The sequence below is a fragment of the Exserohilum turcica genome, assembly GCF_000359705.1.
Source record: "Exserohilum turcica Et28A unplaced genomic scaffold SETTUscaffold_15, whole genome shotgun sequence".
Taxonomy (NCBI): Eukaryota; Fungi; Ascomycota; class Dothideomycetes; order Pleosporales; family Pleosporaceae; genus Exserohilum; species Exserohilum turcicum.
The window spans coordinates 868,773-896,622 of record NW_007359970.1 but is presented as its reverse complement, the minus strand read 5'-3'; the positions used below and the strand labels follow the sequence as shown (position 1 = coordinate 896,622).

The 27,850-nt window shown below is 48.8% G+C and overlaps 11 protein-coding genes across 11 annotated transcripts; 5 read left to right on the top strand and 6 right to left on the bottom strand.

Moving 5' to 3' along the window:
- Window positions 1–3,190: 3,190 nt before the first annotated feature.
- Window positions 3,191–4,165, top strand: SETTUDRAFT_184014 (uncharacterized protein; the record flags this gene model as incomplete). The annotated part of the gene is made up of 1 exon (XM_008025801.1): window positions 3,191–4,165. One exon carries the CDS (start codon window positions 3,191–3,193, stop codon window positions 4,163–4,165), a length of 975 nt encoding a protein of 324 aa, XP_008023992.1.
- An 11-nt stretch (window positions 4,166–4,176) lies between these two features.
- Window positions 4,177–6,337, bottom strand: SETTUDRAFT_149323 (uncharacterized protein; the record flags this gene model as incomplete). Its single annotated transcript, XM_008025800.1, has 4 exons — window positions 4,177–4,835; window positions 4,883–5,931; window positions 6,002–6,111; window positions 6,197–6,337. 4 exons carry the CDS (start codon window positions 6,335–6,337, stop codon window positions 4,177–4,179), a joined length of 1,959 nt encoding a protein of 652 aa, XP_008023991.1.
- Window positions 6,338–6,651: 314 nt separating this feature from the next.
- On the bottom strand, window positions 6,652–9,754 carry SETTUDRAFT_160487 (uncharacterized protein; the record flags this gene model as incomplete). Its single annotated transcript, XM_008025799.1, has 6 exons — window positions 6,652–7,427; window positions 7,477–7,573; window positions 7,624–7,662; window positions 8,114–9,022; window positions 9,074–9,462; window positions 9,517–9,754. 6 exons carry the CDS (start codon window positions 9,752–9,754, stop codon window positions 6,652–6,654), a joined length of 2,448 nt encoding a protein of 815 aa, XP_008023990.1.
- Window positions 9,755–10,211: 457 nt separating this feature from the next.
- SETTUDRAFT_107440 (glycoside hydrolase family 33 protein) lies at window positions 10,212–11,366 on the top strand (the record flags this gene model as incomplete). The annotated part of the gene is made up of 1 exon (XM_008025798.1): window positions 10,212–11,366. One exon carries the CDS (start codon window positions 10,212–10,214, stop codon window positions 11,364–11,366), a length of 1,155 nt encoding a protein of 384 aa, XP_008023989.1.
- Window positions 11,367–12,105: 739 nt separating this feature from the next.
- Window positions 12,106–13,792, top strand: SETTUDRAFT_107174 (uncharacterized protein; the record flags this gene model as incomplete). Its single annotated transcript, XM_008025797.1, has 5 exons — window positions 12,106–12,226; window positions 12,295–12,476; window positions 12,534–13,315; window positions 13,367–13,575; window positions 13,632–13,792. The coding sequence occupies 5 exons, from the start codon at window positions 12,106–12,108 to the stop codon at window positions 13,790–13,792; spliced, it is 1,455 nt and encodes a 484-aa protein (XP_008023988.1).
- A 604-nt stretch (window positions 13,793–14,396) lies between these two features.
- Window positions 14,397–15,497, top strand: SETTUDRAFT_27412 (uncharacterized protein; the record flags this gene model as incomplete). The annotated part of the gene is made up of 2 exons (XM_008025530.1): window positions 14,397–14,766; window positions 14,833–15,497. The coding sequence occupies 2 exons, from the start codon at window positions 14,397–14,399 to the stop codon at window positions 15,495–15,497; spliced, it is 1,035 nt and encodes a 344-aa protein (XP_008023721.1).
- A 1,441-nt stretch (window positions 15,498–16,938) lies between these two features.
- On the bottom strand, window positions 16,939–17,718 carry SETTUDRAFT_168443 (uncharacterized protein). The gene is made up of 3 exons (XM_008025796.1): window positions 17,620–17,718; window positions 17,572–17,583; window positions 16,939–17,318 (listed from the first exon to the last, which is right to left on the bottom strand). The coding sequence occupies exons 2-3, from the start codon at window positions 17,581–17,583 to the stop codon at window positions 17,040–17,042; spliced, it is 291 nt and encodes a 96-aa protein (XP_008023987.1). The 5' UTR covers window positions 17,620–17,718; the 3' UTR covers window positions 16,939–17,039.
- Window positions 17,719–18,624: 906 nt separating this feature from the next.
- Window positions 18,625–20,458, bottom strand: SETTUDRAFT_160484 (uncharacterized protein; the record flags this gene model as incomplete). Its single annotated transcript, XM_008025795.1, has 3 exons — window positions 18,625–18,734; window positions 18,811–19,930; window positions 20,033–20,458. The coding sequence occupies 3 exons, from the start codon at window positions 20,456–20,458 to the stop codon at window positions 18,625–18,627; spliced, it is 1,656 nt and encodes a 551-aa protein (XP_008023986.1).
- A 217-nt stretch (window positions 20,459–20,675) lies between these two features.
- SETTUDRAFT_176656 (uncharacterized protein) lies at window positions 20,676–21,748 on the bottom strand (the record flags this gene model as incomplete). The annotated part of the gene is made up of 2 exons (XM_008025794.1): window positions 20,676–21,662; window positions 21,711–21,748. 2 exons carry the CDS (start codon window positions 21,746–21,748, stop codon window positions 20,966–20,968), a joined length of 735 nt encoding a protein of 244 aa, XP_008023985.1. The 3' UTR covers window positions 20,676–20,965.
- Window positions 21,749–21,952: 204 nt separating this feature from the next.
- Window positions 21,953–23,162, top strand: SETTUDRAFT_149318 (uncharacterized protein; the record flags this gene model as incomplete). The annotated part of the gene is made up of 2 exons (XM_008025793.1): window positions 21,953–22,393; window positions 22,447–23,162. The coding sequence occupies 2 exons, from the start codon at window positions 21,953–21,955 to the stop codon at window positions 23,080–23,082; spliced, it is 1,077 nt and encodes a 358-aa protein (XP_008023984.1). The 3' UTR covers window positions 23,083–23,162.
- A 1,642-nt stretch (window positions 23,163–24,804) lies between these two features.
- On the bottom strand, window positions 24,805–26,706 carry SETTUDRAFT_107556 (uncharacterized protein; the record flags this gene model as incomplete). The annotated part of the gene is made up of 1 exon (XM_008025792.1): window positions 24,805–26,706. One exon carries the CDS (start codon window positions 26,704–26,706, stop codon window positions 24,805–24,807), a length of 1,902 nt encoding a protein of 633 aa, XP_008023983.1.
- Between the last annotated feature and the right edge of the window lie 1,144 nt (window positions 26,707–27,850).

Below are 27,850 nucleotides of genomic sequence, written 5' to 3'. Positions count from 1 at the left end.
GATGTTAACCGGTAGTAAAGACAATCAATTCTATCTAGGATAGAATAACAAAGTAACAATCTTGTTAAGTGACAAAGCTTGTAAGAAAGTACAGTATAATGAGTTGACCACAACGAGTGTAATAATGAAATCCAACCTATTCTTATACCCATCGTGTCCTGTCCTGGTGCTCCCTATTCTCCCTCTTCCACTGGAGCAGTGGGAGCACAATTCTCCCAAGGCCACCCGTGCTCCGGGAGCAGGGCTCTTGGCGGGAGCACACATCACGTGACCTCAAGCCCCGCGATGATCATTACCTTCTGACGTGGACGTGGTTGGCCTTCAACCTCGTCGTCCCCCGTCAAGGAGAGAATCCTTCTAGTTACTTGTAACAGTAGGGTAGATTCTTTTAGAGCTGTTTGTACTACTATTGTAATATCTTCTTTTAGTTTCTCTAGTTTCTTTACTAGGGAGTTATTCTAACCTAATAGAATCTTTCCTAATAAATAGCTAGAGGTGTAAGGTAGGTCTAGTAGTTGTGCCTCTAGCTGTTGGTTGTTAACTTCTTTATTAAGTGTACTATTAAAGATTTCCTAGTTAGTCTTTTTAATATTAAATCTCTTTAGCTAGCTAGGTAGCTAGCCTAGGCTTTTAATACTAAAAAGGATTGCGTGGTGGTCTAATCTAACTCCGAGTATAGTTTGCTAGTCCTAGATTTTAGTAGCTATATTATTAGTTGCAAACGTAAGATCTAGTACGCTTTCTTGCTACATATTTACTTAAAAAAAGGTGCCAGTCCCTAGAGTATTTAGTAGAGAAAAGTTTTAGTTGTCTACTTACTCTACTAGATCCTCTGCTTCTTAGTTTAGGTTTTTATCCTATAGGCTCTATCTAGGGTGGTAGGTGTTAAAGTCCCCTAGTATAATTAAGGAGGGTTCTAGAGTCTCTTTAAGTAGGCGCCTTTAGATTGTTGTCCTGTTAAGCCCTTCTTTTAGGCTTTTTTTGTTATAAATGTTATATATATATAGATCTTAGTTAAAGAGGAGAGTATTATAATAGCTTATAAATCGTTGTTGTTGCTAATATATAGGTTAACCTCTACATCTAGGTCTTTTCTAATATAGAAGAGCGTTTTTAGCCTTAACCCCTTATAAGTAGGGAGTATTTAAATAAAGTCTTAGTGGGCGATTGATCTAGTATTCTCGTAGGTATGTCCCTTTAGTAGCTAGGGTTTCTGTATAGCGATAATCTTGGCGTTTACTTAAATAGCTAGATTTAGAGCGCTCTTTGTAGTAGGGCTATTTCTATTAACATTTATTTATAGGACTTTTAACATTCTAGTTAGAAGAGGTAGTAGTCCTAGATGTCCTAGCTTATAGGATTTTATAGTTTTAGCTATTAGCTACGTAGGGCTTGCTGCAATTTACACACTTAAAGATAGTATAAACGTAAGGCTTGCCTTTGCTTAAACAAGAATTACACTTATAGAGGCTAGTGTAGTGGGCTTTGCTATAGATTTAGTAGGCTACTTTAGAGCATTTAGCCTCTAGGTGCCTAAAACCTTGGCATTTAGAGCACTATTTAGAGTTATTAATAACTCTTAGTTTCTCTGCTCTAAGGCTCTGCCCTAGAATATAGAGCTTTCCTCTAATAGCTCTTTAGGCTTCTTGTTCTATAGCAAAAGCTACGCAGGCGGATCTAAAGTTTTAGTTTCCTCTTCTAGATTCTAGTGTCAGCTAGAAGGGGTTGCCTACTACCTTTAGGCCTTTATTAAAGATTTCAATTTCCTCCTTTAGGGCCTCTAGGCTATGGTTTGTTAGTAGTTTATACATAACTACTTTAAACTAAGAGGTGATTGGTTAGGCTGCTTTGAACTCTTTAATATCCTTCTAGATCTCTTAGTTTTCTAGAAGGTATTTTGCTAAAAAAGCTAGGGTGGTAGTAACTATTTTATTACCTTTTGCTAAAGGTGTTACTAAGGCTACTACTAGAGATTATACTCCTCCCTTTGTTGTAAAGGCTTTGTTAAAGGCGTTTCTAATTTTTAGAGCGTTGAATATAGTAGGTATATTGCTAACTAAAACAATTTAGTAATCTAATAGGCTAGTAGTCCTTTTTTAGTTATCTTTCTAGGTGTTTTTTTCTATATATTTTTAGTTTTGTTTTTTTTAGATATATGTCTAAGGTTGTTCTTAATTACTAGCTGCTACTATTGCGTAGGAGCTAGGGGGCTAAGCTTAAGGTTAAGTGGGCGGGGTATTTAGTTTTTTAAGGCGTCTAACTTTCTCTCTTAGTTCTTTAGAGACGTTAGATAGAGAGGAGATTTAGTCTCTTAGAATTATAGAGTTTTTCTTATTTACTCTACTATTCTCTATAAAGTCTCTAAAGACTTCTATAAAGTCTAGTAAACTAGTTTGCCTAGTAGGGTTATTTTTAGCTAGGTTAGCTGCTTAGATTACTAGGTTTCTAGTAATCTCTAAGGCCTCCTTAATAGAGGTTGCCTTTAGTGTTTTCCTTACTATAGGGTATCTTAGCACTGCTCTAAAAAATAGAAAAAAATTGCTCCTTGTCCTAGTATAGGTAGGCCTAGGCGGTTCTTCTAGTTGCCTGTTAGGGCAAGGCGTAGAGGCCTCCTTAGCCATCTCAATTTCTAGATTATTATCTATTAGTCGTTTGCTTGTGCCTCTAAGGTCCTTTAAGGCTAGTCTTTTTTTGTTATTTTTATTATTTTGATATGTCTATATTTCTTGCTAAATTTAAGCTTTAATAAGCTCCTGCGTTCCTATTAGCCCCTCTAGTCTTGGCATTAGAGCCTAAGCTCTGTGAAAAAATTCTTATAGGCGTAAGAAAACAAAGGAAGGCCTCCTTCTTCTCTCTACTACGCGCTAGCGCCTTAGCTGCAGGTGTTAAAAGTGCTGTTAGTCGATTCCTCGTGGTCGGTTCTCCTAGATAGCGTGCTTTCCTAGCGGTTTCCAGAAAACTCGAAGTTGGTGCTGCTGGGCTAAGTTAGCTGCTGCTTCTTTTCGGCCTTCTCGCCGGCTCAAGTACACCCGCCTTAGCAGCAATATTTGGATGCAAAGTATTCATGTAAATGAAGGTTTTGAGTGTTACAAACTTTATTTGATAGTTGTTCTGGTTTACTCCAACTCCACTACCTATTCTTCTAAGGCAACTCCTATTTCAAAGTACCCAATCAGCCAAGGCCTCCAGCATGGAAAACAAGCAGTATATTCTCGTAACTGGCGCTGGAGGCTTCATAGGTCAGGAGCTTGCCACATCGCTCCTTGCATCTTCTCCAACAATCCATCTTGTCCTAGCCGATGTTTTTGAGCCGCCATGCTCAGACCCATCCCGCGTTGTCTCGTGCAAAGCCGACCTCACCCAATCCTCGGCTGTAGACTCTCTACTCGGCTCTCAAACGTGGTCTGCATGCTATTTACTACACGGAATCATGTCTGGAGGCGCCGAAGCAAACATTGACCTTGGCCTCGCTGTCAACATCGACTCGCACCGCCTGGTCCTCGACTACCTCCGGCGAAACCAACCAGGCGTCGTTGTTGTTTTTCCGTCCTCCCTCGCCATCTACGGACCTCCCGACCCCTCCAATCCTGTCATCTCAGAAAAGACGATTCCAATCCCGCAGTCCTCGTACGGTGCCGAGAAGCTGATTGTAGAGACGTTGATCAACGATTACTCACGCCGTGGCTTGATTGACGGGCGAATATGCCGGCTCCCAACTGTCATCGTCAGGCCCGGTGCTCCGTCCGCGGCTGCATCGAGTTTCGCATCTGGTATTGTTCGGGAACCGTTGAAAGGAGAGGCTTCGGTGCTGCCTGTGAGTAAGGACCTCGAAATGTGGGTGTGTTCGCCCAAGACCGTCGTGCGCAATCTCGTTGCTATCAAGGATGTGCCTGCGGAGAATTTTAACGCAAACGGTGGAAGGACGGTCAACCTGCCCGGACAGACAGTCAAGGTGGGCCAGATCCTCGATGGACTCGTCGAGGTGGGTGGGCAGGAGGCGTTGGCACTGGTGGAGGAAAAGCAAGATCCCAGGGTCGAAGCCATCGTTGCAAGCTGGCCGGCAAGATTCGACATTTCTCTGGCAGAGCGGCTAGGAATGAGCCGCGACATAAGTTTGACGGAGGAGGTGGAGAGTTTTGCGAAGAGCTTGAAAGCTGGAAAGTAGTGGCCAAGCATCTATCCCATTCCACCGAAATTAAAGTCAAAGTTCCCAAAGTCGGATAGGAGAAATTGTGAGGTTCCTAGATTGAAGTCTGCTTCGAAACCGGTGCTCATCATGTCACCTGCATACACGTTACCAGTGTCATTACCATTGAGCGGTGTTGTCGTATTGCCCATGGGATGTGGTAGACCAGCATGCAGGTCACCGCTGATGGAGGGGTTGTGCATATGTAATACAGAAGGGCTCTGGATCTTGGATACTGCCAGCTTTTCAAGACCATCGGCCATCAAGTGTACCAGATGGTATTGGCCGGTAGATGTCGATCGTAGCTGCTGGACTACTCTGGTAATCAGGTCGAGAACAAAGCCGTCATCGATGTATTGGCCTGAATGCTGTGCGGCCACTTTGAGTAGGAATACACAAGCGAAAGCAATCATGGAGTGTATGTAATGGGGAATCCCAACGAGACTCTCCCTTACGTCCCGGTCACCGAGCAACATCTCAATGATAGCCGTGGACGCAGAAACGGCAGCCGTTGCACTTTCCCGAAAGTGTGTTGGGACAGCGGCGCCCTTCAGACCGCGAAATACATGAGAATGCAGATGCAGTTTTGCGAAATGGTGGTGTAGTATGACGCCTTTGGTCGGAAATTCCCCAATGCGCTCATGAAGTTCTATATGTGTTAGCACGATACAATGAGACAGTGTAACTGGGACCTACTCGACAATTCCGTCGTCCAAAAACCCATCCACTGGTCGATGCGTCTACTGAAACTCGCCAACTGAGACACAAATGCCCTAGGGACTGGCTCCCCAGTGTCTGGTCCGAAAAGGTCTCGAATGTTGCTCATAATGATCAACAAAGCCATCTGGCTAATCATGCGTCTATCAGACTCCGTGACCACAGGCGATTTCAAGAGCTCCTCCCATTCCAGTATTGACGTGTCTTCACGGATAATGCTCTGACGGCCATACAGCACGGACAGGTGGTGGTCACAAATGTAGAGTATATACCATATCCGCATGCAGTCCATGGCGTCCTCGTTACCCTCGTGGATAACAAGCTGGTAGTTCCGATTCAAGTTGATTTCGGTGGCTCGACGGATAGCACATCCGGAAAGGGTCCAAGAGATGTCATGAAGCCAGTACGCACCAACGCACATGGCACGCATACAGTCTCGATTGATGCGGCGCTCAAACATGGATGCTGCCACTAGACGACGGAATTCCCTATTGCAAGGTCCGTACAAGTGGTTATCGGCAGGATCGTGAAGCGCGGCAACAGTGCATATGGCAGCAGTCAGGATCGGAGAGCCGCGTCGCATGCTGTCTAGATCTTGATACTTTCCACCACCAAGCAGATACATGAACGTGTCAATACGTTGCAGATACACTTGTACAAGACGTTCGGCATCCTCGACGCTCACGACACCCTGTGAGATGAAGTCGTTGATGGGCTGGTTGAGCGGGTGCGTGAGGGACGGGCCAGACGCGTCAGGCGTATGATCGGAGCGTAAAGCCCTCAGCCGGGTGATCTGATATAGCGATTGTATAGGAACGTGAAGTGCATCGTCTCCTGGGGACAGCCGAGGCGAATTGTCGCATGAAGGCCCAGGATCGTCACGCTCAGTCATGTCGCGGGGCGAGTCATCCTGTTGAGCAGCGTCTCGTGACTGTAGGGGTGGGAGAGGAGGAAGAGACAATCGCGACAAAACTTGCTGCAATGCCACATGTACGTGCTCAAGGTCGGCGGTCAGCGTATGCCTCCATCTACACTCAACCATCAGTCTCAGCTGCAGACAGGCTTTCATGTCATGTCGCGCGCAGCTACGGTACGTACTGGCCGCGCTCCTCAATCAGCGTCTGCAGGCTTTTGTTTAGCACGCATCCCAAATTCCGCTCCGTACATCGCTTGCAGGGCGGCCCACGGTCGTCGATTATGCACTTGATCTAGAATGTTGGGAGTTGGCTGGTCAGCTGATACCATTCGGACTTCTCTGCGGACTGGATACGATGCCACGAGGTAGCGCCCAACCTTCTGTTTTCGACAAGCAGCGCACGCCTTTACTTTGCGAGAGATGGCTGGTGCATGGGTTTCGAGAGACGAATCAGTAGGTCTGGGTCGTGAAGGAGACTGTCCGTCATTCGACTGAGACCATGATCTTTTTGGTGGCATGCTTGTTTGTTTGCTTGGTGATGGATGGACTGGCGCAGTAAGTAATTCGAGATGGTCCATTTTCCCACCTTTGGGTATCGGGCCGATGACATTCCTCTGAGCAGCGGGGGTTCCCCGGAACAAATTGCCGAGGCCGTCAACGTGGGCCATGATCAAATAGTCTCTTACCAGCCATGTCCAATGGAATGCTTCGTTACTGTGCTGCCTGGTCGTAAATAATGATTTAGGAAATGTTATTACACGTCTAGCAGCTACTGATACAACTTCTTTGGTGCAGAGAGCACTTGATATAATTTACTTAAACGTTTAATCACCTATGCAACGCTATCATCGTCATCGTGAAAGACCGTTGTGCCCCAATTAGGCCTGTTGAATCTCCTTCCCTCTGTCTTCGCCAGCTCGTCTAACCTGCCAACCTCGTCCGCACTCAGCTCGAAAACTTTTAGATTCCCTTTGATTCTTTCAGCGTTGACGCTTTTGGGGATAACACTCCACCCGCGGCTCAACCCCCAAGAAAGAAGCACCTGAGCGGGAGTTGCCTTTCGTTGTTCTGCAATCTCCATCACGTCCTTGTGCGTGTGTAGTGTGGAGCCCTTACCACCAAGCGGCCCAAATGCGGTTTGGTGTATGCCGTGCTTCGTGCAGAAATTGTGAAGCTTGTTTTGAGGCAGCAGGGGATGCAGCTCTGTTTGGTTAACCGCAGGCACAACTTTTGCTGTTTTGAGCAGTTTCTCGAGGTTGACGGTGGAAAAGTTTGCCACGCCGATGGCTTTAACAAGGCCAGTGGATAGTAGCTTTTCCATCTCAGCCCACGTTTTTGTAAAGTCCCAGTCTGAGGCATGGACTGTACGGTCTTCTTTGCCGAAGTTAGGTTGTGAAGGGTCGTTTGGCGGAAGTGAAACTGGCCAGTGCATGAGGTAGAGATCAACATAATCGAGTTGGAGGTCTTTCAAAGATTTTCGAAGAGCAGGTTCAACGTTTGCGTGTTGCGAGGACCATAATTTTGTGCTTACGAAAATTGCGGATCGGGGTATTGATGTTTCTTTTAGTACTTCGGAGAGCGCCTGGCCAATCTCCGCTTCGTTCCAATCTGTTGAGAGTTGGACAATGCTACAACATCGGCTTGTTTTCTTACTTACATAGGGGAGCGCAGTCTAGATGTCTGTACCCTGCTTTTATAGCAATTTTGACTGCATTGCCAGCCTCACCAGGAGCTGCTTGCCATGTCCCAAATCCCTATACCAATCAGTACATAGTTAAGCTAGACATAGTGTACAACTTCATACCACACCGGGGATATCAGAACCTGTGTTCAGTTTAAATGTCTTTGTGTAGGTAGTCATCGTGCTGTATGTGATTTAAGAACTCGAAGATTGTTCCTTCGCTTGATTTAGAGCGCCAGAGGCTTCTTTTCTATGCTCAGACATGAATGGTCGTGTCTAAGTGCCAACGGGTCCCCCTACGGCGAGAATGCCGGACCTGGAATTGCTACTATTCCCTGCATTATCTTGCTTGGCATTGTTTCCTCGGACTTGTATGCGCCCTGTCGCATGATACCACTCTCTCAGTTCTATGGCATATTGTTGGAGTAGACGGAGACTGGGCCTTAAGCAAAATATTAGCAGGAAATGTGTTTTACATTCATGACTTTGTATTGTCTGTACTACAATCACCGCAGCTATTAATTTCACGTTTACTAAAGATTTAAACCTTCTCGATCTGCACAGTATGGTCCTTCTTCTCGCCTTGAACAATATTTCCAACGTCTTGACGGACCTTGTCTTCTTCCTTTGGATATGCCCTCCTCCACATAGACCAGATCGGAAATTGGAACAAGTCGTCCATAGACTCAATAGACCGACCCTTCATCTCCGGCATACGGAAAAAGATGAAAATAGCGCCGATGTAGGTTAGGACTGCGTATAGAAGGAATGTTCCCCATCCTAGATGTGTCATCATCGATGGTGTGGCCTTGGTAATACCGAAATCGACAATCCAGTTTACGAAGAAGCACCAGCTCATGCAGAAAGATCGAATGCGAGAAGGGAAGATCTCTGCAGCGACCACATAGCACGCCACACTGTGGCCAAGTGACCATCCAAACGCGTAGATGTAGATCCAGATGATGCCAAAGACACCGCCCACCTCGGTGCCACCGCCCACCTCTGGTTTTGCAAATCGGACGTAAAGTGCAATGTACAACATGGCAGTAGCCTGCAGGCATGCGCCGATGATGAGGGGCAGTCTTCGTCCAACGCGGTCAACAATCCAGACGACGTAGATGACCACAGTGACAAGCTTGACAACACCATAAATTCTCGTGGTGAACAAGGCTTGAGAGCCACCCTTCACGCCGATCATAGTGAATATTTCCGGAGCAAAGTAGTTGAGCGAATCGGTACCGGTCAGCTTATGGAAAAGGAAAAGCATGATGGCGAGAAAAAAGCGTCGCCGGTTAGATACTACAAGCGCAACATCCTTGATCACAAGCCAATAGTTGCGTCCGGCCGCGACCTCTTGCTCCTGATCCACTTGTGCGCATATTTCCATGTATTCTTGCTGAACATAGGGGTGGGATTCGGGGAGCTTGCGAAGCTTGACGAGATTGATAAGACCCTGCTCACGCTTTCCACGTGCAATCAAGGCACGAGGCGTCTCGTTCACAAAGGGTAGCATTAGCACCATCTGTCATGAGTTAGTAACGACATGACCGGTCGAGACTAGAGAAATACGTACGAATCCTCCCGGTATAAGCTGAATACCCAATGCTAACATCCATTGTGTGTTGTCTGTGATGTTGACATTTTTCCATTTGCTGACTCCATAGTTCGTCCAGAATGCCAGTGACAGAGCAGTGACAATCATCAGGTTGTAGAGACAGGTCATTGAAGCACGAATCGCTTTGGGCGAGTTCTCAGCCAAGAACTGAGGGGCGCCAGCAGACATGCTCCCGATTGCCACACCGGCAAGAAACCTGCCTGCGTAGAAGAGACCGAGATGGGGAACCTCTTGAAAGGCACAGCCTAACAGATACAATAAGCCGTAGAGCACCATAGACCACTTGCGACCTAAGAAGTCGGCAAATGGGGCAGATAGTAGAGCACCTGCAGCACCACCAGCAGCTACTGTTGAAAGTCAGCATTGAGAGTTGGTGACATGTTGGGCTTTGAAGAACTCACTCAAAGACGCAATGTTGCCTTTGCGTGCATCCGCAGCATCTTTGGTAAGATTGTCCAGTCCGAACGCATGCTTGAAGGTCGGCAAAGTCAGGACTCCTCCAATGTTTCCTTGATCAAAACCATAGGAACAGCCAGCCATGGCGATAGTAGCCGCTAGAAATGCCAAACGGCCATTGTAGATTTGGCTTGGATCACTCCGAGCCTCGGGCGAGACCCAAATACTGGTACCACCTCCCATACTGCATACAGAATTGAACGAGAAGTTTGGTGGTGAGAGGTGTTAGAGGTGCGAGTGGTGGATACCCGTGGGGAGTAGAAGTGCATCGCCCATAGACTGACTCTTATATCATATACAAGGGGCAAGAACACCCCATCATGTCTAGCTAGAGTGACTAGCCTATTGATTGGCTTCGCCCCGCGTTATCATATTTCCCCGCAATCGTTTGTGCAACCTCCTTTGAATTTCTCGGGGAGAAATCCGGGGTGATCTTGCAACCAGGGAGACTAGGCAAGGATTTTCGGGCCTTTTTCTGGGGTCCGCCTAGCCTTCAAGGGTAATACCGACGTGATCTAACGCACGTGTGCTGGCGCCTAAGGGCAAAGAAGCCTGCTTAGGGAGCTTATATCAAGTTTGCTCTTCTGTTTGGACGTAAACACTCGGCTTGCTTTCCACAGTTCAACGATATTCCAACAAAATGTCAGACTTTAGCACCGAGCTGGAGGTCCAATCGAACAAGCCTTTCTTCGCCTCAAATTACATCCCTGCATCCACAGTACAAGTTCATGCCTCCAATCTATTACAACTACCAAATGGCGACCTACTATGCGCGTGGTTCGGAGGCTCTCAGGAAGGGCTCTCTGATATTTGCATCCATCTTTCGCGGTTGAAGAAGGGGTCGCGAATATGGTCGAACCCACAAAAGATCTCGGACGATCCGGAGCGCAGCGAACAAAATCCAGTGTTGTTTCTCGTTCCCGGAACAACAACTCTTTGGGCAATATATACTGCGCAGCCAGCAGGAAATCAAGACAAAGCCATTGTACGATACCGTGTGTCGTCGGACGAGGGTCAAACATGGAGCCCGGCGCAAAACCTTTTCGATGATGAAGGGCTCTTTATCAGACAACCAGTCACTGTTCTTGAAGATGGTACTTGGGTGCTTCCAGCATGGTACTGTCGCAATTCCCCTGGCTTCCGTTGGGTCGGCTCGGACGATATCTCCGTTATCAAATACACGAGAGATGGCGGGAAAACTTGGCAAGAGAAGGAAGTTCCCAACTCCATTGGGGCTGTACATATGAACATCAAGCGGCTTCTTGATGGCTCGTACGTGGCTTTCTATCGCTCGCGTTGGGCAGATAACATCTACACGTCGTCATCTACCAACTGCATTGATTGGACGGAACCCAAGCCCACATCTCTTCCCAATCCAAACTCTGGTATCTGTTTCGAAGTCCTGTCTGATGGACGTCTCATAATCGTTTACAACGACTCTCAGTTTAAGGAAGGCCAAGCGAAGCGCGAGGGCCTTTACGACGACATCACTCCTGAAGATGACAAACGCAATAACCAGCGTGGTTCAACCAAAGATGCTGTATGGGGAGTGCCTCGCAAGATGATGACAGTGGGAGTAAGCAGTGATGGAGGTAAGACGTGGAAGAGTAAGACTTTACAAGAAGGCGATGGTTTCTGTATGACGAATAATTCGCGAACAAAGGAGAATAGGGAGCTCAGCTATCCTAGCATATGGGTAGAGAGGGGTGAGAAAGATATCGTGAACGTCGCATTTACTTTCTGGCGACAGCGAATCAAGTTTTTTCGTTTTGACGCGGATTGGGTAGATGTTTAGAAAACGACATATTAGTACATGGAATACAATACGGAACTTTGTGATAAGATCAGCATCAACTATCATCACACAGGTTTTTGCTAGAGTTAAATACATTGAAAGCTGTGGCTTACTTGACTGGGAAAATAGAAGCTTGGTTAACGGACGTTCTGACAACATGAACTCCTGACACTGTGCTTTTTTTTCTAATTTTACGTTGACAAAAGTATCGTTGTGCTTAAAAATGATACGGTCACTTGGATTTAGCTTACTTACGGGCTGTACTGGTGTGCGCGTTCTTCAGACAACATCTCATGTTGACTACCAAACCAACAGCATGGCACACCCCTGACATGAGTTATTCCATTCTATCGCTAGATGCAAGCATATCATGCGTCGTCAGCCGAGTGTGCGGCCGGCGCCAAGAGGTGTCACTGTCGTCAAGGCGTACAGCTAGTGATTCGGCGAGAAGTCCGTGATGCAACTGGTCACACCGCAGTGACGTTGCCTGCCGCTGAGAACACCGAAGTACGCACCCTTCGAACCTGGGTGGGGAACCATGTTCTCCCCGGATGCGGAGCTCAATGCCAAAGCACTCCAAAAAAGGGACAGAGTGGCGCGGATAAGCTGAAAGAGCGAAGCCCTCGTTTTCAATAGGGACGAAGTATGCAAAGTTCCCCTTGAAATATCTCGTTGTACTAGATGTACTTGTCCTAAGTTTTCTGTAATAGTTATTTGATCTTGGAAATATTCTAAAAGCATGGCAAATTCATATCTGTCTCTTGAGGACGTGAGGGCGCACAACAGTCGCGAAAGCTGCTGGGTCGTCATTGAAAATCACGTCTGGAATGTGACGGATTTCCTTACTTCACACCCAGGGGGTGCAGATGGCAAGCTGCTGGTCTTATTCCTAGGACATGTTGCCCAAGGTATTCCTAACGGCTCCTAGCTATTCTCAAGTATGCAGGCCAAGATGCGACTGAAATCTACAACGAAATCCACGCCCCAGGCATGCTCGAGGAAACACTGCCGCAAGATAAATTCATCGGAGACATCCTCCCATCGAGCGACAATCCGCCCCAGGGCACCATCGAAGAAGCCGCAGACGCCGAATCGAAGCCTGAGCCCACAGTTCTTACTCGACCCGAATCTATCAACGTACCTTCACACATACCATTTGTCTACGAGAAACCGCATCTTCACTCGATCATTTCTGCCGCCGATTTACAAGAAGTCGCCCGCCATACATTGACGCCCAAAGCATGGGCATTTTACTCGAGCGCTGCCACAGATCTCGTCACACATGGGATGAACAAAGCGGTGACAAGGCGGATCATGTTCCGGCCGCGTATCCTTCGCGACGTCAAAACTGTTTCCATCAAGCGCAAGGTCTTGGGATGCGAGTCGTCAGCACCATTCTTCATATCACCCGCGGCTATGGCGAGACTGGCCCATCCAGACGGTGAGCTTGCCTTGGCCAAGGGTGCCGCAAATGAAGATATCGTGCAATGCATCAGTAGCAACGCGAGCTATCCTCTTGCTTCCATTGTCAAGGCAGGGAAAGAAGGTCAGACGTTCTGGCTACAGCTATACGTCAACTCCGAGCGAGAGAAGACCGAAGAGTTATTGCCGAAAGCAGCTTTTCTTGGTATCAAGGGCATATTCGTTACTGTTGATGCTCCGGTCCCTGGTAAGCGCGAAGCAGATGAGCGCATCGCCGCCGAAAGTGTCGCGAGTGCTATCTCCGGTGCGGTTGCAAGTAATGACAAAAAAGGCGGTGGTATGGGCCGGTTGATGGCGGCATATGTAGAGAAGAGCCTGGTCTGGGAAGATATTGCGTGGATCAAGCGAGTTTCAGGCTTACCAGTGGTTCTCAAAGGTGTGCAGAGCGCTGCAGACACGATGATGGCCGCGCAGTTCGGAGCGGAAGGCGTCTTCTTTAGCAATCACGGTGGCCGATCACTGGACGGGTGAGTCGCAGATCTATCAATTTTCACGGGCCTGGACTGATAAACTTGCAGGGCTCAACCGAGCATTCTTGTATTACTGGAACTTCATCGCATCTGTCCAGATGTGTTCGATAAACTCCATATCTACATAGATGGTGGCTTTGAACGCGGCTCGGATATTCTCAAGGCAATTGCTCTAGGCGCGACTGCTGTCGGAGTAGGCCGCCCTTATCTGTATTCGTTGACGTATGGTACGGAGGGCGTCGAACATCTTACACAGAGTAAGTTCATGTATCCTGTTATTTTCCAAGAACCTTTTCCTGAAAATGCGGCACAGTTCTTAAAGACGAACTCGAGACATCCATGCGCTTGTGTGGTCTGACGGATATCAACCAAGCACATCCCGGCCTGGTGAATACACGGGATATCGATCATCTGGTTGCATCAGGGTTGGATGAGCATCCGTACATTCGATGGAAACCGAAAGCGATGCTGTAATCCCTTTATCCAGTCCGCCCCCAAGCGTAACTATATGTGTTTGCCAGTCCAGTTGCAAGCGTTATAGGCCATGTCGATGAATAGAGGAATCCAATTATCTTGAGTCAAATCATGTCTGAATCGTTCATGAAGTCATTTTATTGACAGCACCGTTCTTTGAAAAAACAGATAAGCTGTCATGTACCTTGACATATCAAAGCGTTTTCTCTCAAGAAAATTTGAATCTATTACTCAGTATTGACGCATGCATTGTGTATAAGGGTTCTTTAGCAAACAGGCAATGTAGGGTACTTCAATATATCAAAGAATCAGCTATCACATGTATAGATATATGAGGGAGCATGTATGAATGACTGGATTGGAGAATAGTATATGCAGTCAGGTGATCGTTGATCTGTTGTGAGAAATAGATTCATGTCTGAATAGCTTGTTGTGACGTCACAATCCAAATGGGAAAGGACACAGGGAGTGTTTGAGGGCTCCGCCTGCGGGATGTACCACCACTGCTTCACCCCGCTTTGCGCGCCATCCCATGGTTGGGCCTCCAGAGAAATTGATATATCTTGCTTATAGCCTCCTTCTCATTCTTGGACTATGATTGACAATGGACCAGGCTCATCGTGTCCAAAAAACAGTCTATGCATCTCTCCGACAAATATTTGTGGGCGACTTTGCCCGCATACGCAGGACGAAGGTGATCCGCAAGATCATTCAGGAACATGAACAGAAACCCCAAATCCGAAGCCTAATCAACCAAGGGTATGATGTCGAGAACATCACTGAAGTAGCTAAAAACCTTTTGAAGGATAATGTTTTTGAGTCAATAGCGAAAGCAAACGCTCGGTTCTCAACGGACTCTGCAAGTACAGGCACTGTAACAAAAGTATCTGGGCCCAAAAGGAGAGCTAATAAGGCAACGGTTACGCAAAGTACGACCCTCGAAACTCTAGCCGAAAGCAAATATACTCGCTCTGGTAAGCAAAATCGCAGAATTGAGCCATACTGATATCCTTGAGGCAAATTAGTAACGCAGACTGCAGATACACAATCTTCAACACAGTTTCCCGCACAATGCCCACAACCTGCTCTATGGCCCGATGCCGTATTTTTGCCATTTCCTCAGCAGCATCGAATCATGATCGAAGTCCAAAGCGCCCTCGAGAAAGCTTGTTTCGCCTTTACGGAGAAAAACGTGGATGATGTCCTGCTCAAGCAAGCATGGGATTGTGCGGAAGCCATTGAGCTAAATCAATGGCTCAAATTAATCCTCGAGCATCAAGAGACGTTCAGCCAAAGTAATCTGGCAGATATCAAGAAAGCATTATCGAGTCTGCTGGATCCTATCAGCAAACTTCGACATGCTGCCGTTCATCGGCTTCGCCTTCCGGCAAAGAGCGCTCTGCAGCTAATCACGGATGCTGAGGCACTTGCCAGACTATTGCAGGAAAATGATAGCCTGAAGTTGATTTCCACAACTCGGCAGCAATTATCGGTTACTGTCGAGGATCTGGAGAAGAAAAAGCGTATACTAGACAATACAATCGCTGAGATCAGGAAACAATTTGCAACAAAGAGGACTGAGTTGGAGCGTGAAGAGGCGGCGCTACTCGAAGCCGCAGAGAAACAGAGCAGGGAGGGATTCTTTTTCACAAACGCGAGTCTTGGTGGTAAATCAGATGCTCTTACTATAAAACAAGAGAGTTGAGAAGCTAGGTGGCAGCATCTCTCATTCTATCAGTGAGCGTCCAGAGACAACCAGGCTTTTGAACTCGCGAGTAGACTATTGTTAGATGAAGGAATACGGAAGTGGACTGGACGAAGAAGGTCAGACATGATTGTATCAGTGACTGATAGAATACACCTGCGCACATTGACATGAAACTTCTTTCCGTGAACACGGAAAGTCACTAGGTACTCTACCTGACAGAAGTTCCGAACGCAGAACTATAACATCAGGCTTGCTACTTCGATAAAACGGTACTGTAAACATTTTCATTAATTCCTTCTGCAGTCTCTCTTCAGTAACGACATGTAATAGATGATGTAAGAGTAACCTGTAGATGGGCAGCAGCGCGTCCAACATATCATACCGTACTAGTATTACGGTGAGGTTTTTTGGTCTACGGTACGGACCGTAGTTTGGTGGCGAGAGCAAACTACGCGTAGATTACGCCGTAATTACGGTTACGGCTACGCTACGGTTACTATAACCTGCATGGACGCGCAATGACCTAGGACGCGCAATGACCCACCCCACTAAACTCAACACCTACACAAAATACCTCATAACTCTACTAATATAGACCTAATTCAGGAAGCGATTAAAGAAATTAAATCGCGCGAACCAGGCGCATCTTTTAGCTATCGCTAAGTTGTAAAAAAGTTTAGTATTAGCTATTGTACGCTCGCTTGAAGACACTAAAGCAAAACTTAGCCTCGCGCGCTCGCCTACCTCTCTATCCACCTATAACGCAAAAAGGAGCTTATATAGTACATTAAGAAGCGTGCAGCTCTTTTTTTAGTGTCTCTTTTTAACCTTTAGAGCCTCTCTTAAGCTCTAGTTTTCTCTTTTAAGTATACTATTTTAAGCTAAGAGGTAATAGAGGCTTCGGCGAAGCTTTTTTACCTCCTTATTATTAAAATCCTTCACCTCCTAGCGTATAATAGACTTAATTTTAAGCTAATTATCTCCACTAAGGATAGAAGAAGAGCTTTCATCTAAACTAGAGGCCTCTTGTTAGAACTTTTAGAGAATAACCTTAGCATTTAGTAGGTTAATACTAGTTGCCTTAAAGGAGCTTATAATAGTCTCCTTTCTAAAAGCTATACCCCAAGCCCTCTAAAAGAGCTTAAAGAAGTCTCCTTTTGCTAGAGGAAGGATTACATAGCTCTAATAAAGGAAGTTTAACAACTCCTTTAAGTAGGCTAACGCTAGAGGCCCAAATATCCCAACGTTAAGAGGCTAAAGCCTATAGGTCGAATAAGGAGGATATACAGCAACTAGAATCCTATAGCTATTATAATAATCTAGAAAATCTATAGTTATATAAGATAAGTAGCCATTAACAATAAGTAACTAGTACCTAGTTCAAGCGTAGCGTGCAGTCTCTCTTTTAAAGACCTCTTTAAGCCAAGCTAGGCCTATATTATTATTAGTCCATCTAGAGGGCGATGAGGTAATAAAGACTAAGTGCTTGTTTAGAATAATAGCCTCTACCTAGGCTGATTTTAGAGCTCTAGCATCTGACTAAAAGATAAAAGATAGAGAAAGAGGTGTACCATCTAAGCAGATACAGGCTAGGACTATAATCCACTCTCTAGAGCCATCTTGTAAGCTTAAAATAACTCCTCCTCTTTTATATTGCCTCTTACTAAAGATCTTTTCAGACCTTCTAAAGATTCTAAGTAAGAAGCCCTTTTTATCTATATTAAAGATATAAGAGGGCTGTATATTATACTCCTTTATCTTATTATGTAACAGCTTAAAGTACAACCTATACTTAGTTGCTAAATTAGCCTTATAACGCTTCTAGTCTATAGGACTCTACTAGCGAGAGATAAGATAAGAGGAGTTCCTATAGAGGAACCTAGTGTAAGGGGCTGCGCTCTGGGGAGCAATCGCGAGGTATACAAGAGGTTGTATTCGATAAGGAGCTATCTACTCTGCTTACGTGGTGTTTATTTACTTATCGGAGAAAGGTTATGCCGGAGTATCTGAGCGCGTTGTCTGAGCGCTGCTCGGTCTGAACGTAGTTCAGATGGTGCGCGCGCAGCTTGGCCCGAGATTCCATCGAGGAGCTATCCAAAGGGCGTTCAGCCCGTTACACCTAGAAACCCAGCGTTCTAAAACGTCTCTACTAAGTAAGGATGACGCAAGATGGCGTATTATTAGACGCGAAGGTGGTGTACGCCTCTTAGTAAGGGATAACTTAATAGGCCTAAGGAGTACCATAGAGGAGCTGTCTTTTAGTCTCCTAAGAAGGTTCGCCAAGCTAAGGAGGATAAGATAGAACGACAATAAGAACAACAGCAATTATAACTCTAGAAAGCTAAGAGATCTAAGTTAAGAAGACAAGCTCAATTGTACAAGCTTCAAATAGCCCAGGAGAAGCGTGTTGAGAGAGAGAGGCTCAAGGAGGTGAGAGAGAAGGAGAGAGCCGCTAAGGTGGCTTAAAAGGAGGCTTAAAAGGCAGCCTAGGAGGCTGAAAAAGCTATACAATTATTCTAAAGGGGTAAGCGCAAAGCCTCACAAGGCTCCTCTTAAAAGCAAAAGCGTTAGAAACGTATTATTGTTAATTTATCTTATGTATAAGCTAAGGTGGCTGCACTAGCTATCCTAACTTAGACTACCTGCTATAGCCGCACCACTAAGCTACTAAGTAGATACAAGTAGCCTATTATAATCGCAATGCTATAATTACTACAACACTATAAAATCTTGTAATAATAGCAACTATAGGTGGCTATACAGCCTTATCTTTTGCAATAGGTTTTTTGGTGGGGTAGGTCATTGCGCGTCCTGGGTCATTGCGCGTCCATGCAGGTTACGTAAGCGTAATTACGGCCCGCAGTCCCACCGTAGTACGGTACGTTAGACGCGCTGAGGCGCTTGAAGGAACTGGAATTAGTGAAGAAGATAGAGAGTCGTTAGAGACCAGGGATTTCAGGGCTAATGGGATGAGCTCAAGTCCTGCGGAGTGGTCTAGTTGGTGCTGGAAGAAACCCCCCAGCTCTCTCCGTATCACGCTGTTGAATGCCTTGAACATGCCATATTTGACTCTGCCAATGGAAGCATTTGGTCTCGTTATCGTTACAGCATCTGTATACCCGAGCTACAAAATCCCCTCGACAACCTTCATTATCTCCACCAACTCCTCGTCCATCATGCTCTTGCCCACAATCTGCACATGCGTCGGCAATCCCTCACTCTCCTCTGCATCATCTGTCTCCACGTTAGCTCAATCTTCGCATTTCATACTCGCCTCTTCTGGACTCAGATTCAGGAAAGATAGACTTACAGGCAGGCTCGTACGTGACGCCCTCGTTCACGAATTGTTTGTCTGCCTCTTTCTCCGCCTTACCGACCTTCAAAATTCCACTTGGGTAGTTGAGCAAGCTGGCCAGCACAGTGTAAAACGGGATACCATAAGTATCGTGTTTCGGGGCGACACCCTGGTATCCAGGCATGAGAATCGCATCCAAGCCCTTCTCTTTTGCGTCGCCCTCGCCCTCACCAACCATGAGCTTGTGGTATCGATTGAGTATGCGCGCCTTTTCTACATTCATATCCCACAGCTCGTCCAGGGTCGGCTCCCAGTCCTTCAACTCGGCGAAACTGCAATTCGATAGCGACGGGATAGGCGGTTCGCCGCTCGCGTTGATAAACTGCAATGGTGTCTTGCGGGGGTCTAGCAGGAAGTATTTCCATGCGAGGAGAGCGGTGCTGTACATATCTGGTATCTTTTCGTCCAAGATCACAATCTCGTGGCCGTGGCTCTTGAGCTTTGTAGCCGTTGTGTGCAGAGCGCGTGCAACAGGTGGGTGCAAGGGGCATTCTTTGAAGCCCCTGATCAAGCCGAAGCGCAAAGGCTGGGTAGAGGGCTGAACAGAGCGCCAGGGAACATTTAAGCTGTTTTCATCGAGAAGCCAGGGCTGCGTGCTGACGACGCTCTTGATGAAAAGTTCAAAGTCACGGGTGGAGCGGCCACAGGGGCCGATGACAACGGGTACCGCACTGGGAGTACCAAGGCGGCCGACAGCAACTCCGCCTGCAAAGGGAACGCGGCCTGCAGTGGGTTTGAGAGAGGCGCCGCCACAGCAGATGACTGGAATACGATTGGAGCCAGCGACATCGGTTGCGGCGCCCATTATGCTGCCTTTCATGGCAAGGAGGGCGCCCTCGCCGCCGGTAGACCCGCCTGCCGTGTGGGATAGCTTGTTGGGGTTCAAGGTGCGTCCGAAAATGTTGTTGTGGCTGTCTGCAGTCATCATGGTCTGAGGCAAATTGGTTTTGCAATAGAAGACTGCACCGAGAGAGTGCAGGACAGTGACCAAGGCCGAGTTGGTGGCAGACGGTGGGCGCGAGATGAATGATACATAGCCGAGTGTTGTTTGTACGCCTCGCACGTTGAAAGAGTCCTATTATGATGATTTCAGCAAGGCCACATGTTAATTCTAGCACCCTAGAACCTAGGTCATGATGGATACTGAAAACGCCTGCTGATTTCAAATCATACGCACCTTGAGACTGATGGGTAGCCCATGCAACGGCCCCAGCACTTTTCCATTCTTCTCTAGGTATTCATCGCACTCTCTTGCCCGAGCCATAGCCTCGTCGAACATGATTTCAGTCAGACAGCTCACACACTGCTGCGCCACAGCCGCCCTCTTACAAAACGCCGTCACCACTTCAATACTCTTGAGCTGCTTCTCAGCCATCATCTTGACCAGATCGGTAGCATCGTAGTTCTCGGTAATGTCCAGCTCTTTCTCGGTCAAGATGCCACATGTCCGCGGTACGTCGAGCACTGAGATATCCGAGGTCTCCGTGTATTGTGAAGTCTGAGATGTAGGGAGAAGCCAGTCTTTTGGTATCTTGGCAAAGACTGATTCGCGTTTTGATTTGGCTAATTCTTGCCAATTGGCTATCGCGGGGGCGGCAGCCATGTTGCGGTTAGTTTGCGATGAGGTTCGCAATTGATGCGGGGCAGAATCAGCAGGTGTACAACGGAATTGCGTGCAGGGCCGATGCAAATGTTGAACCGTCACAATGGAAATGAATATGCAAAGGCAGCAAGGGGCAATGTCACAGACATGAACGTATCTTATTGTATGCTGCTGAAGATGAGATATATGGGGAGCCGGCCGAGATTGCCGATCGGAAAGCGACTCGGAGTGCGGGAAATGGTGGGGTATTGTGGGTATCTGGAGTAGTACAGCGTCGAGTACGAAGTAGGAAGCTGGTTGGCTGATATATAACAAATGACCGTAAACAGCATATACTGGAATGCTTGATACGTCCAGGCTCAAGACATGTGCTGTTTCTACACTGACCTGATCATAGCCTTGTTGCGCAAAGTAAGGAAGGTTGGTGAAATGTTATTCAAAATCCAATACCATTGGGCGCATTAGTCGTTAGACATGCCGATGCGAGAAGTGTCTCAGTCCTTTGCCTCAGTCCTTCCGCCTCTCATTCCTCTCGTGTGGCGACCTGCTCCGAGCCTCTCTGTGGCGTCTGCGATCCCTCGAACGTGACCTCGACTGCCTCTCGTCGTCGTCGCGTTCGCGCCTACGTTCCGGGCGGTCTTCTCGTCGCTTGTGCTCGCGGCTCCTGGATCGCTGCCTCCGTCGGCCATCACGATCGTCGTCTCTCCGCCTATCGCGCGAGCGTGAGCGGTCGCGGTGTCTATGGCGTCGGTCTCGGTCTCGGTCGCGCGAACGGCTTCGTGTTCGATGTCGCCTCCTTCGTTCTCCATCGTCGTCCCTATGTCTTCTCGGGCGATCCTTCTTCTCTCTCCTCTTCGCGCGGTCTTCATCCTCACCGTCCTTGGCTTTCTCTTCCAACTTGTCCTTGACGTCGGCCTCATGTGCCTTTTCGCCAAGCGGCGTCAGATTTGCATTGTTCCGCACCGGCACTGGGAGGCCCATTGCAGCTAGCATGGCATCCTCCTCGGCCTCTTTCAGTTTGCGCTTCTCTTCTTTGATGCGCGCTGCCTCGGCTTCTTTCGAATCGGTGTCGCCTTTGGCATACCAGCCCAGGTCGCGGCCTTGTTGCCAGCGCCCGACTGGCGCCATGACCGAGTGGCCCAGGTAGTTTTCGCGTTGCGCATCGTTCTTGACGTCCTCCCATTTGAACTCGCCGCGGCCACCGCTGTGTAATGTTAGTTGATGCGGCGTGCTAGGCGCGCTGGAATCTTACCGGCTACCCTCTTTGCGCACAGTCTGAACAAGATCCATGGTGATGTCGAGTGATGGAAATGTTGAAAGTGTTGAGGGAGACGCGAGACTTGGATGCTGAAAGTTGCGGGCAACACGGAGGTGAGAGGCCCGAGCTCCTTAGCTCTTCCCATGCACAACAACCATCATGGGCCAGTTTCAACAAGTCTACAACAAGTCCACAAGCTCACAACACCGCCGCCGCTCCTACGTACAGTCGCCAAGATGCCGCCGCCGCTCCCGCCTCCAGACGAGCAAGAGTTCGACCAGCCTCAGCTCATCGGCGGCCTGCCGACGCCCGACCTCCATGCCGGAAACAATCTGTTTTGGTACTTTACTTCGTCGCCATGGTTCGACTCGGAATGTATCAACATCGACGTGTACCTGAACCTGCGGCAAAACGACCCGGTCGTGGCCGAGAAGATCATGAACGATCCCAAGCTGTGGCAGCAAAGACTCGACGACCAGCCTGAAGGAACGCAGTATGTCATCGCAGGCGAGGGGCAGGGCGAGGGTCATCCGTGGCTTCTGCAGCGCCAGCACAAGGTCCGGATCACGGAGAACGACAAGGAGCGCATCGAGAACTTTGTCGAGGGCAATTGGTATACGCATGGGACAAAGATGCTCATGGCGCCGAGCCTGCTGGACATTGTGCAGAGCCGGATGGTAAGACTGGACGGTCGAAACAGGCGCAGCAAGGGCTAACACGTCTCGTGAAGCTTACCGTGTCGACGCGGATGCAGCAAATGGTTGAGCTGTCCAAGAGCATGACGCACTGGACGCCGGCAACCGGCTACTCGTATTTCCCTCGTTCGTACGAAACGGCAAAAGCAGCGACCACGGCGAGCCGGGTGGGCAGTCCGACGCTAGCGCCCACGGATCCAGATGCTCCCGGTTCGCAGGCCCCAGGCGCTGGCGCAGCGGCACAGGCACCAGATGCAATGGCCTTTGCGACCGAGTTCTCCGACGCGCTACTTATGCATTCGCTGAACCTGACAAATGCCTATGGCGACGAGTACATGGACGAGAATCCGCTCAAGGGCGAGCCCGGCGCCTTTGTTTTTGAGGGCACAAAGACTGCCGTGCATGCGAGGAACAAGGCCCAGGAACAAGCGGCTCAAGCTGCACCACCACCTGCACTACCTGCACTACCTGCTGCTTTGAAGATTGATACCGCCACCCCCAGCGCAGTGCCATCGGCCGCAGCCACGCCAAAGGTGGCCACACCAGCAGCTATCGAAGGGCATAGTAGAAAGAGCAGTGTTGCGCCTGGCTCCAAGAAGAAGAAGGATAGGCGCAAGAGCCAGGCTGGACTCACTAGCCCAACAACGCCCAGTGTGCCGCAGAGTGGGTAGTTGTAGTGATGTCAAGATGTTTCTATTTTTTTTTCACTTGGTCTTTGCCTAGTTCTTTATTCATGATACCCAATATCAATATAGTAAAAATAACCGCCTTTTACCAAGCATAATCCTGAAATTCATCCCACTGTCTTTTCTCATCAAAACATCTCTCTCAAGTACAAGATCATACACACACACACACACACACAAACCCGCACTCACATACATGTAAAACCAACCCCCATCCCAAACCCAAAACGCAAACCCAAACAAGAGCAGATGGAGAAAAAAAAACGAAAAGAAAAAAAAACAAGCATGAACCCAACATAAAGCAAACACACACACACACACACACACACAAAGAAACCCCCACACACGAACAAGCATAGCCTTTCACACATGCATACATACACACATACATGTCCATGTCCAGCCCTATGCAAAAGCCAAAAGCCAAAAATAGGGGGTGATGAGCCAAGGGGGGTCGGGGTGGAATACGAAACGGAACGAAACGAAACGAAGCAAAGCAGGTTAAATCAAAGGGGAGCATGGGGCATGGGGCATGGATAGATACAAGGACAAGGACAAGGACAAGGATATGGGCGGAGAGACGTAGACGTGGACGTGGACGTGGACATGGACGTGGACGTGGGGCGTATACATGGACGTGTGTGTGTGGGGTATGGGAAAAAGAGGCGTATGTACATACATACATACATATATACATACATACATACATACATATAGGATCATGCATGCATGCATTCCCATCCAACTAAAATATGCAAGCTGCACAAAGGGTGGAATAAGCAAAATGGAAGGGAAAAACGTCTATGAAGGTGGGGGGGGGGGGGGTTCTAGAAGGAGGTGGTGTTCTTTTTTTTTGGTTGTTGTCTAATTAAAAAGTATATGTAGAATAATGTAAGGTGCGAGTTTTTAGTATGTATATAGTAATGTACAGGTATTAAAAAGATTAAGTGTAAAAAAAAAGAGCTATAAAGACAAGGAGGAAGTGAAAAGAGGACCAGGGCGGAGAACTAAACTCGGTTGTTCATCACAATGGAACAGCAGAGGACTTGAAGTAAAATGAGTGGGTAAATCCCGGATCCTTCGCACGCACCGCCGCCGTCTTTGTTTGTTTGCGTGGGTTGCGACGATGGTGCAGTGCTACTCAGATCTCCGTCGGATACGAGTCTTGACTAACTAATCTTCCCTAAGAAGCGAATTGTGAGGGGGAAGAAATATATCCCTCTGATGCCCAGGAAAAAAAGAGAAAGAAAAAAAGGAAAAACACATAAACTCCTTTCCTGATGCCGCTTGCTTCCTTTCATATATCAGCATTTGCAGTTTGATGAAGGCCTTCACCAAAACAGTTTCTTTCGTCCACCCAAAATAACAAAAAAAATGCAAGAGTCCCAGAAGCCCGACCAAACGCACCAGTAGAGTAGTAACAAAGGAGAGATACCAAGCGACAATGTTGAAGAGTGGAAAAAGTTGAGGTGGAGTCGACGGTTGAGATGCAGGACCAAGTTGAGAGTGTACAGGTAAAAGGTTAGAGAGGAGAGAGATAGGAAAGTGGTATCTCTAAAAGGCTACAGTTTGAAAAGGTGGTGGAGGTTGAGAATCGTAGGACCCTTGCTTCTCCAGGAACAACGTCTTTGTGTGTGTGAAATGAAATATAGGAAAATAAGAGATGAGAAAAGTTGTCAAGACTACAAGTGGAAGGTCGTGGTTACCTTACCACACCCACTCAAAATCACCCAGGTCGTCGTGGCCATGGGCGTGATCGGCATGGGAGCGCCAATCTTTGCTCTTGTACCAATTGTCCACTTTCTGCTCCCAGGGAACATGGTGACTGTTCTCATTGTGGCTGGAGCCCCAGTGGATTGGTCGTCGTCCAGTCCCGGTTCGACTTCGCTTCCTGGCGGAGTTGGGAACGGGTTGAGCCTGTTTGGGCGACTTGATTGGCTTGATTGGAGTTTGTTGCACCTGTACGGCAGGGCTGCGGCGACGGTCACCAAGCGCGGCCCACTTGTCGGCAACCGAAGGCTTTGGGGGCGTGTTGCGCGTGGCGGCTGATGAACGGTGCTCCTCGAAGACGAAGCCAGTGGCAGCGCTGACGTGGTCGGCAGCAGTGCGCATGTTCTTGGGCGACGAGCTCCTGCTGTTGTGGATCGAAGCAGGGTTCTTCATCTCCGACAAGCCGCCACGGGGAGTCGACACGCCGGATCCAGCCTCCGAGATGACGGGCTTCGCTTTGGGCTTCTCAGCACCAAACGAATGGCAGTTGTTATCAAGCTCGGCAAGGAACTGAGCATCGTCATCCTCTTCGTCCCAGAGGTCGCTCCAGCTCTTGGAGAAGACATCGCGCTTCTTGCCAAACACCGACGACATGCTGGTGTAGGGCTTGGCTGGGAGCGAGCCCGAGATGGGCATAGGCCGAGATCGGGTAATGTCAACAGGCTCAGGTTTGGCACCGTCAGTCGACTTGAAAGACAAGCCCAGGCCAGAGTCGACAAACGAGACGGCAGAGGCACTGTCTGGCTTGACATGGTAGGGAGGCCCTGGGAACATGTCGTCCTCGTAGATCTCATTGTCAGGGATGACTGAGAGCTGGCGCAACTGCTGAGGTGGCGACATGGCGAGAGCCTTGGCCCAGGGGAACGAACCACCATTGTCGAGCTGGGGGGTTGAGATGGATGGGGTTCGAAGAGGCTCGCGGTTGGCGCCAACAGCGACGACGTCACGCTCCTCGGTGCAGAACTCATCGAGGCTCTCGTCATCAATGGTGAAGCTGATGACGCGCTCCAACGCATCCTTGACGGCGCCGAGGTCGCGCTTCTCCGGGTCGATGGCCAAGCACTGCCTGATGACCTCAAAGGTATCCTGCGACATGTTGGGGAAGACATCGAAGAGGCTCTGACGGTCCAGGGCAAAGTCGGCGTACAGAGGGTCCGACGACGAGGGCACGGCAAAGGGGTTGCGCTGGAACAGAATGTTGAGCAGGACAATGCCAATGGCCCAGATGTCGGCCTTTGCAGTCGAGTAGCCCGTGTTGGAGGGATCATACTGCTCGGGAGCCATGTAGCGGTCGCTGCCAACGGCAACCTCGTAGGACCAGGGGTCAGAGGTAGCGAGACCAAAGTCGCCCAGTTTCATGGAGCCGTCCTGGGTAAGGAAGATGTTCTCGGGCTTGATGTCGCGGTGGTAGATTCCCTTTGCGTGGATGAACTCGACAGCATCGACCAGCTGCATCATGAAGTCGCGCACGTGCTCAGTCTCGAGGGGACCCTTGCCGTTGCGGATGGCTTCGTAGAGGTCGCCATTGGAGCAGAACTCGAGGACCAGGTAGATGTGGTTCTGGGTCTCGAACGACTGCAGCAGGTTCACAACATTGGAGTGGTCACCAAGACGCAGGTGCACACCAAGTTCTTCGGAGCGCTCGTCAACCGCAAAGGCAGAGGGGCAGTTGACGGCGGCGGAGCTCTTGGTGATGACCTTGACAGCAACATGGTCGCCAGTTACCAAGTCCTTGGCCTGGAAGACCATGCCAAAGGAGCCATTGTTGAGTGGAGAGATGGTTTCATACCGCCCATTAAGTACAACGCCTTCGTGAAGATGATCGCGCATACACTCCATGAGGGACGGTGGGGGTGGGAGGGGTAGGAAACTGGAAGCGTGGCCGAAGGGGGAAACTCAAAAAAAGGTCTACCCGGTGGCTGTCGCGGTGCAGGCAGAGGGCAACCTCGGCCAAACGAACAAAAAATAAGACGGGGGGGGAAGGTAAAGGCTCGATGTGGAGATCGAACAATGGGTCAACAGCCGTCAGCCCAAAAAGCGATGCTCTATCAAACTTTTAGGTGACTGGGAAATTGTCCAAGATAGCGATAATATGTTTTTGTAACGGAGTCCTCGGCGAGGGATATGGAATGGTTGTTGGAAAAGAGAGAGACGTCGTAAGGCGACAGCAGGGCCGTTGGAGAAGAAGCAGGAAAAGAGCAAGTCGTCGGGTGATATGCACAGGTGGTTGTCCGTCGACGGAAGAGACAAGGAAATGGTCAAGAGAGTGTGGTTCTCATTTGCCGGTATTAATTGCGTAGGGACGGCTCGAGTCAACGAGCAATCAGGAGCGGCGGGGATGAGGTGGAGTCGTAGACGTCCAGAAAGTAACGGGGATCGCTGCGTAAGAGAGAAGAAGAGAGAAGAGAGAAAGAGTCGTAACGCGTGGAGGGTCGGGGTGGTCGTCGATTGGCAAGACGGGAGGGTCGTGTCTGGATGACGCGGTTGGCGGCGTGAGTCAAGTGGCACGGGCCCACGCCAGGGGTGCTAGCAAGTGTCGGACGAAGAGGGGGTTGTGCTGATGCTAGCTGGCGACGAGCTTCGACAGTGTGGGATCAATTGTCGGGCAGGAGAAGCTCTGGAGGGTGCGGACTGTCGGGCTGGGCGGAGGGTGAGGTGCGACGAGAGATGGGCGGTCGTTGAGCGGGTGAGGCTAGCGATGTCCCTTTCTCACATCAAAACAAAGCCTGGCAGTGTGTCGGGTGGGTTGGGCGGGTATGGCGATGGGGCTGGCGAGGAAGCGGAAGAAGAAGAGGCGGACGAGGAGGCGGGATGGCAGTGTTGGTGGCAGTAGTAGTAGTGGTGGTGGTGGTGGTGGTTGTTGGCTGGGGCCAAGCAAGGGATGGCGACGGAGGAGGAGGAGGAAGGAGGATGCTGTTGACGTTGACGTAGGAGCTGCACAGCGGTTGCGGAAGGAGCGGGCTCGAGGCTTTGTATTATTAGG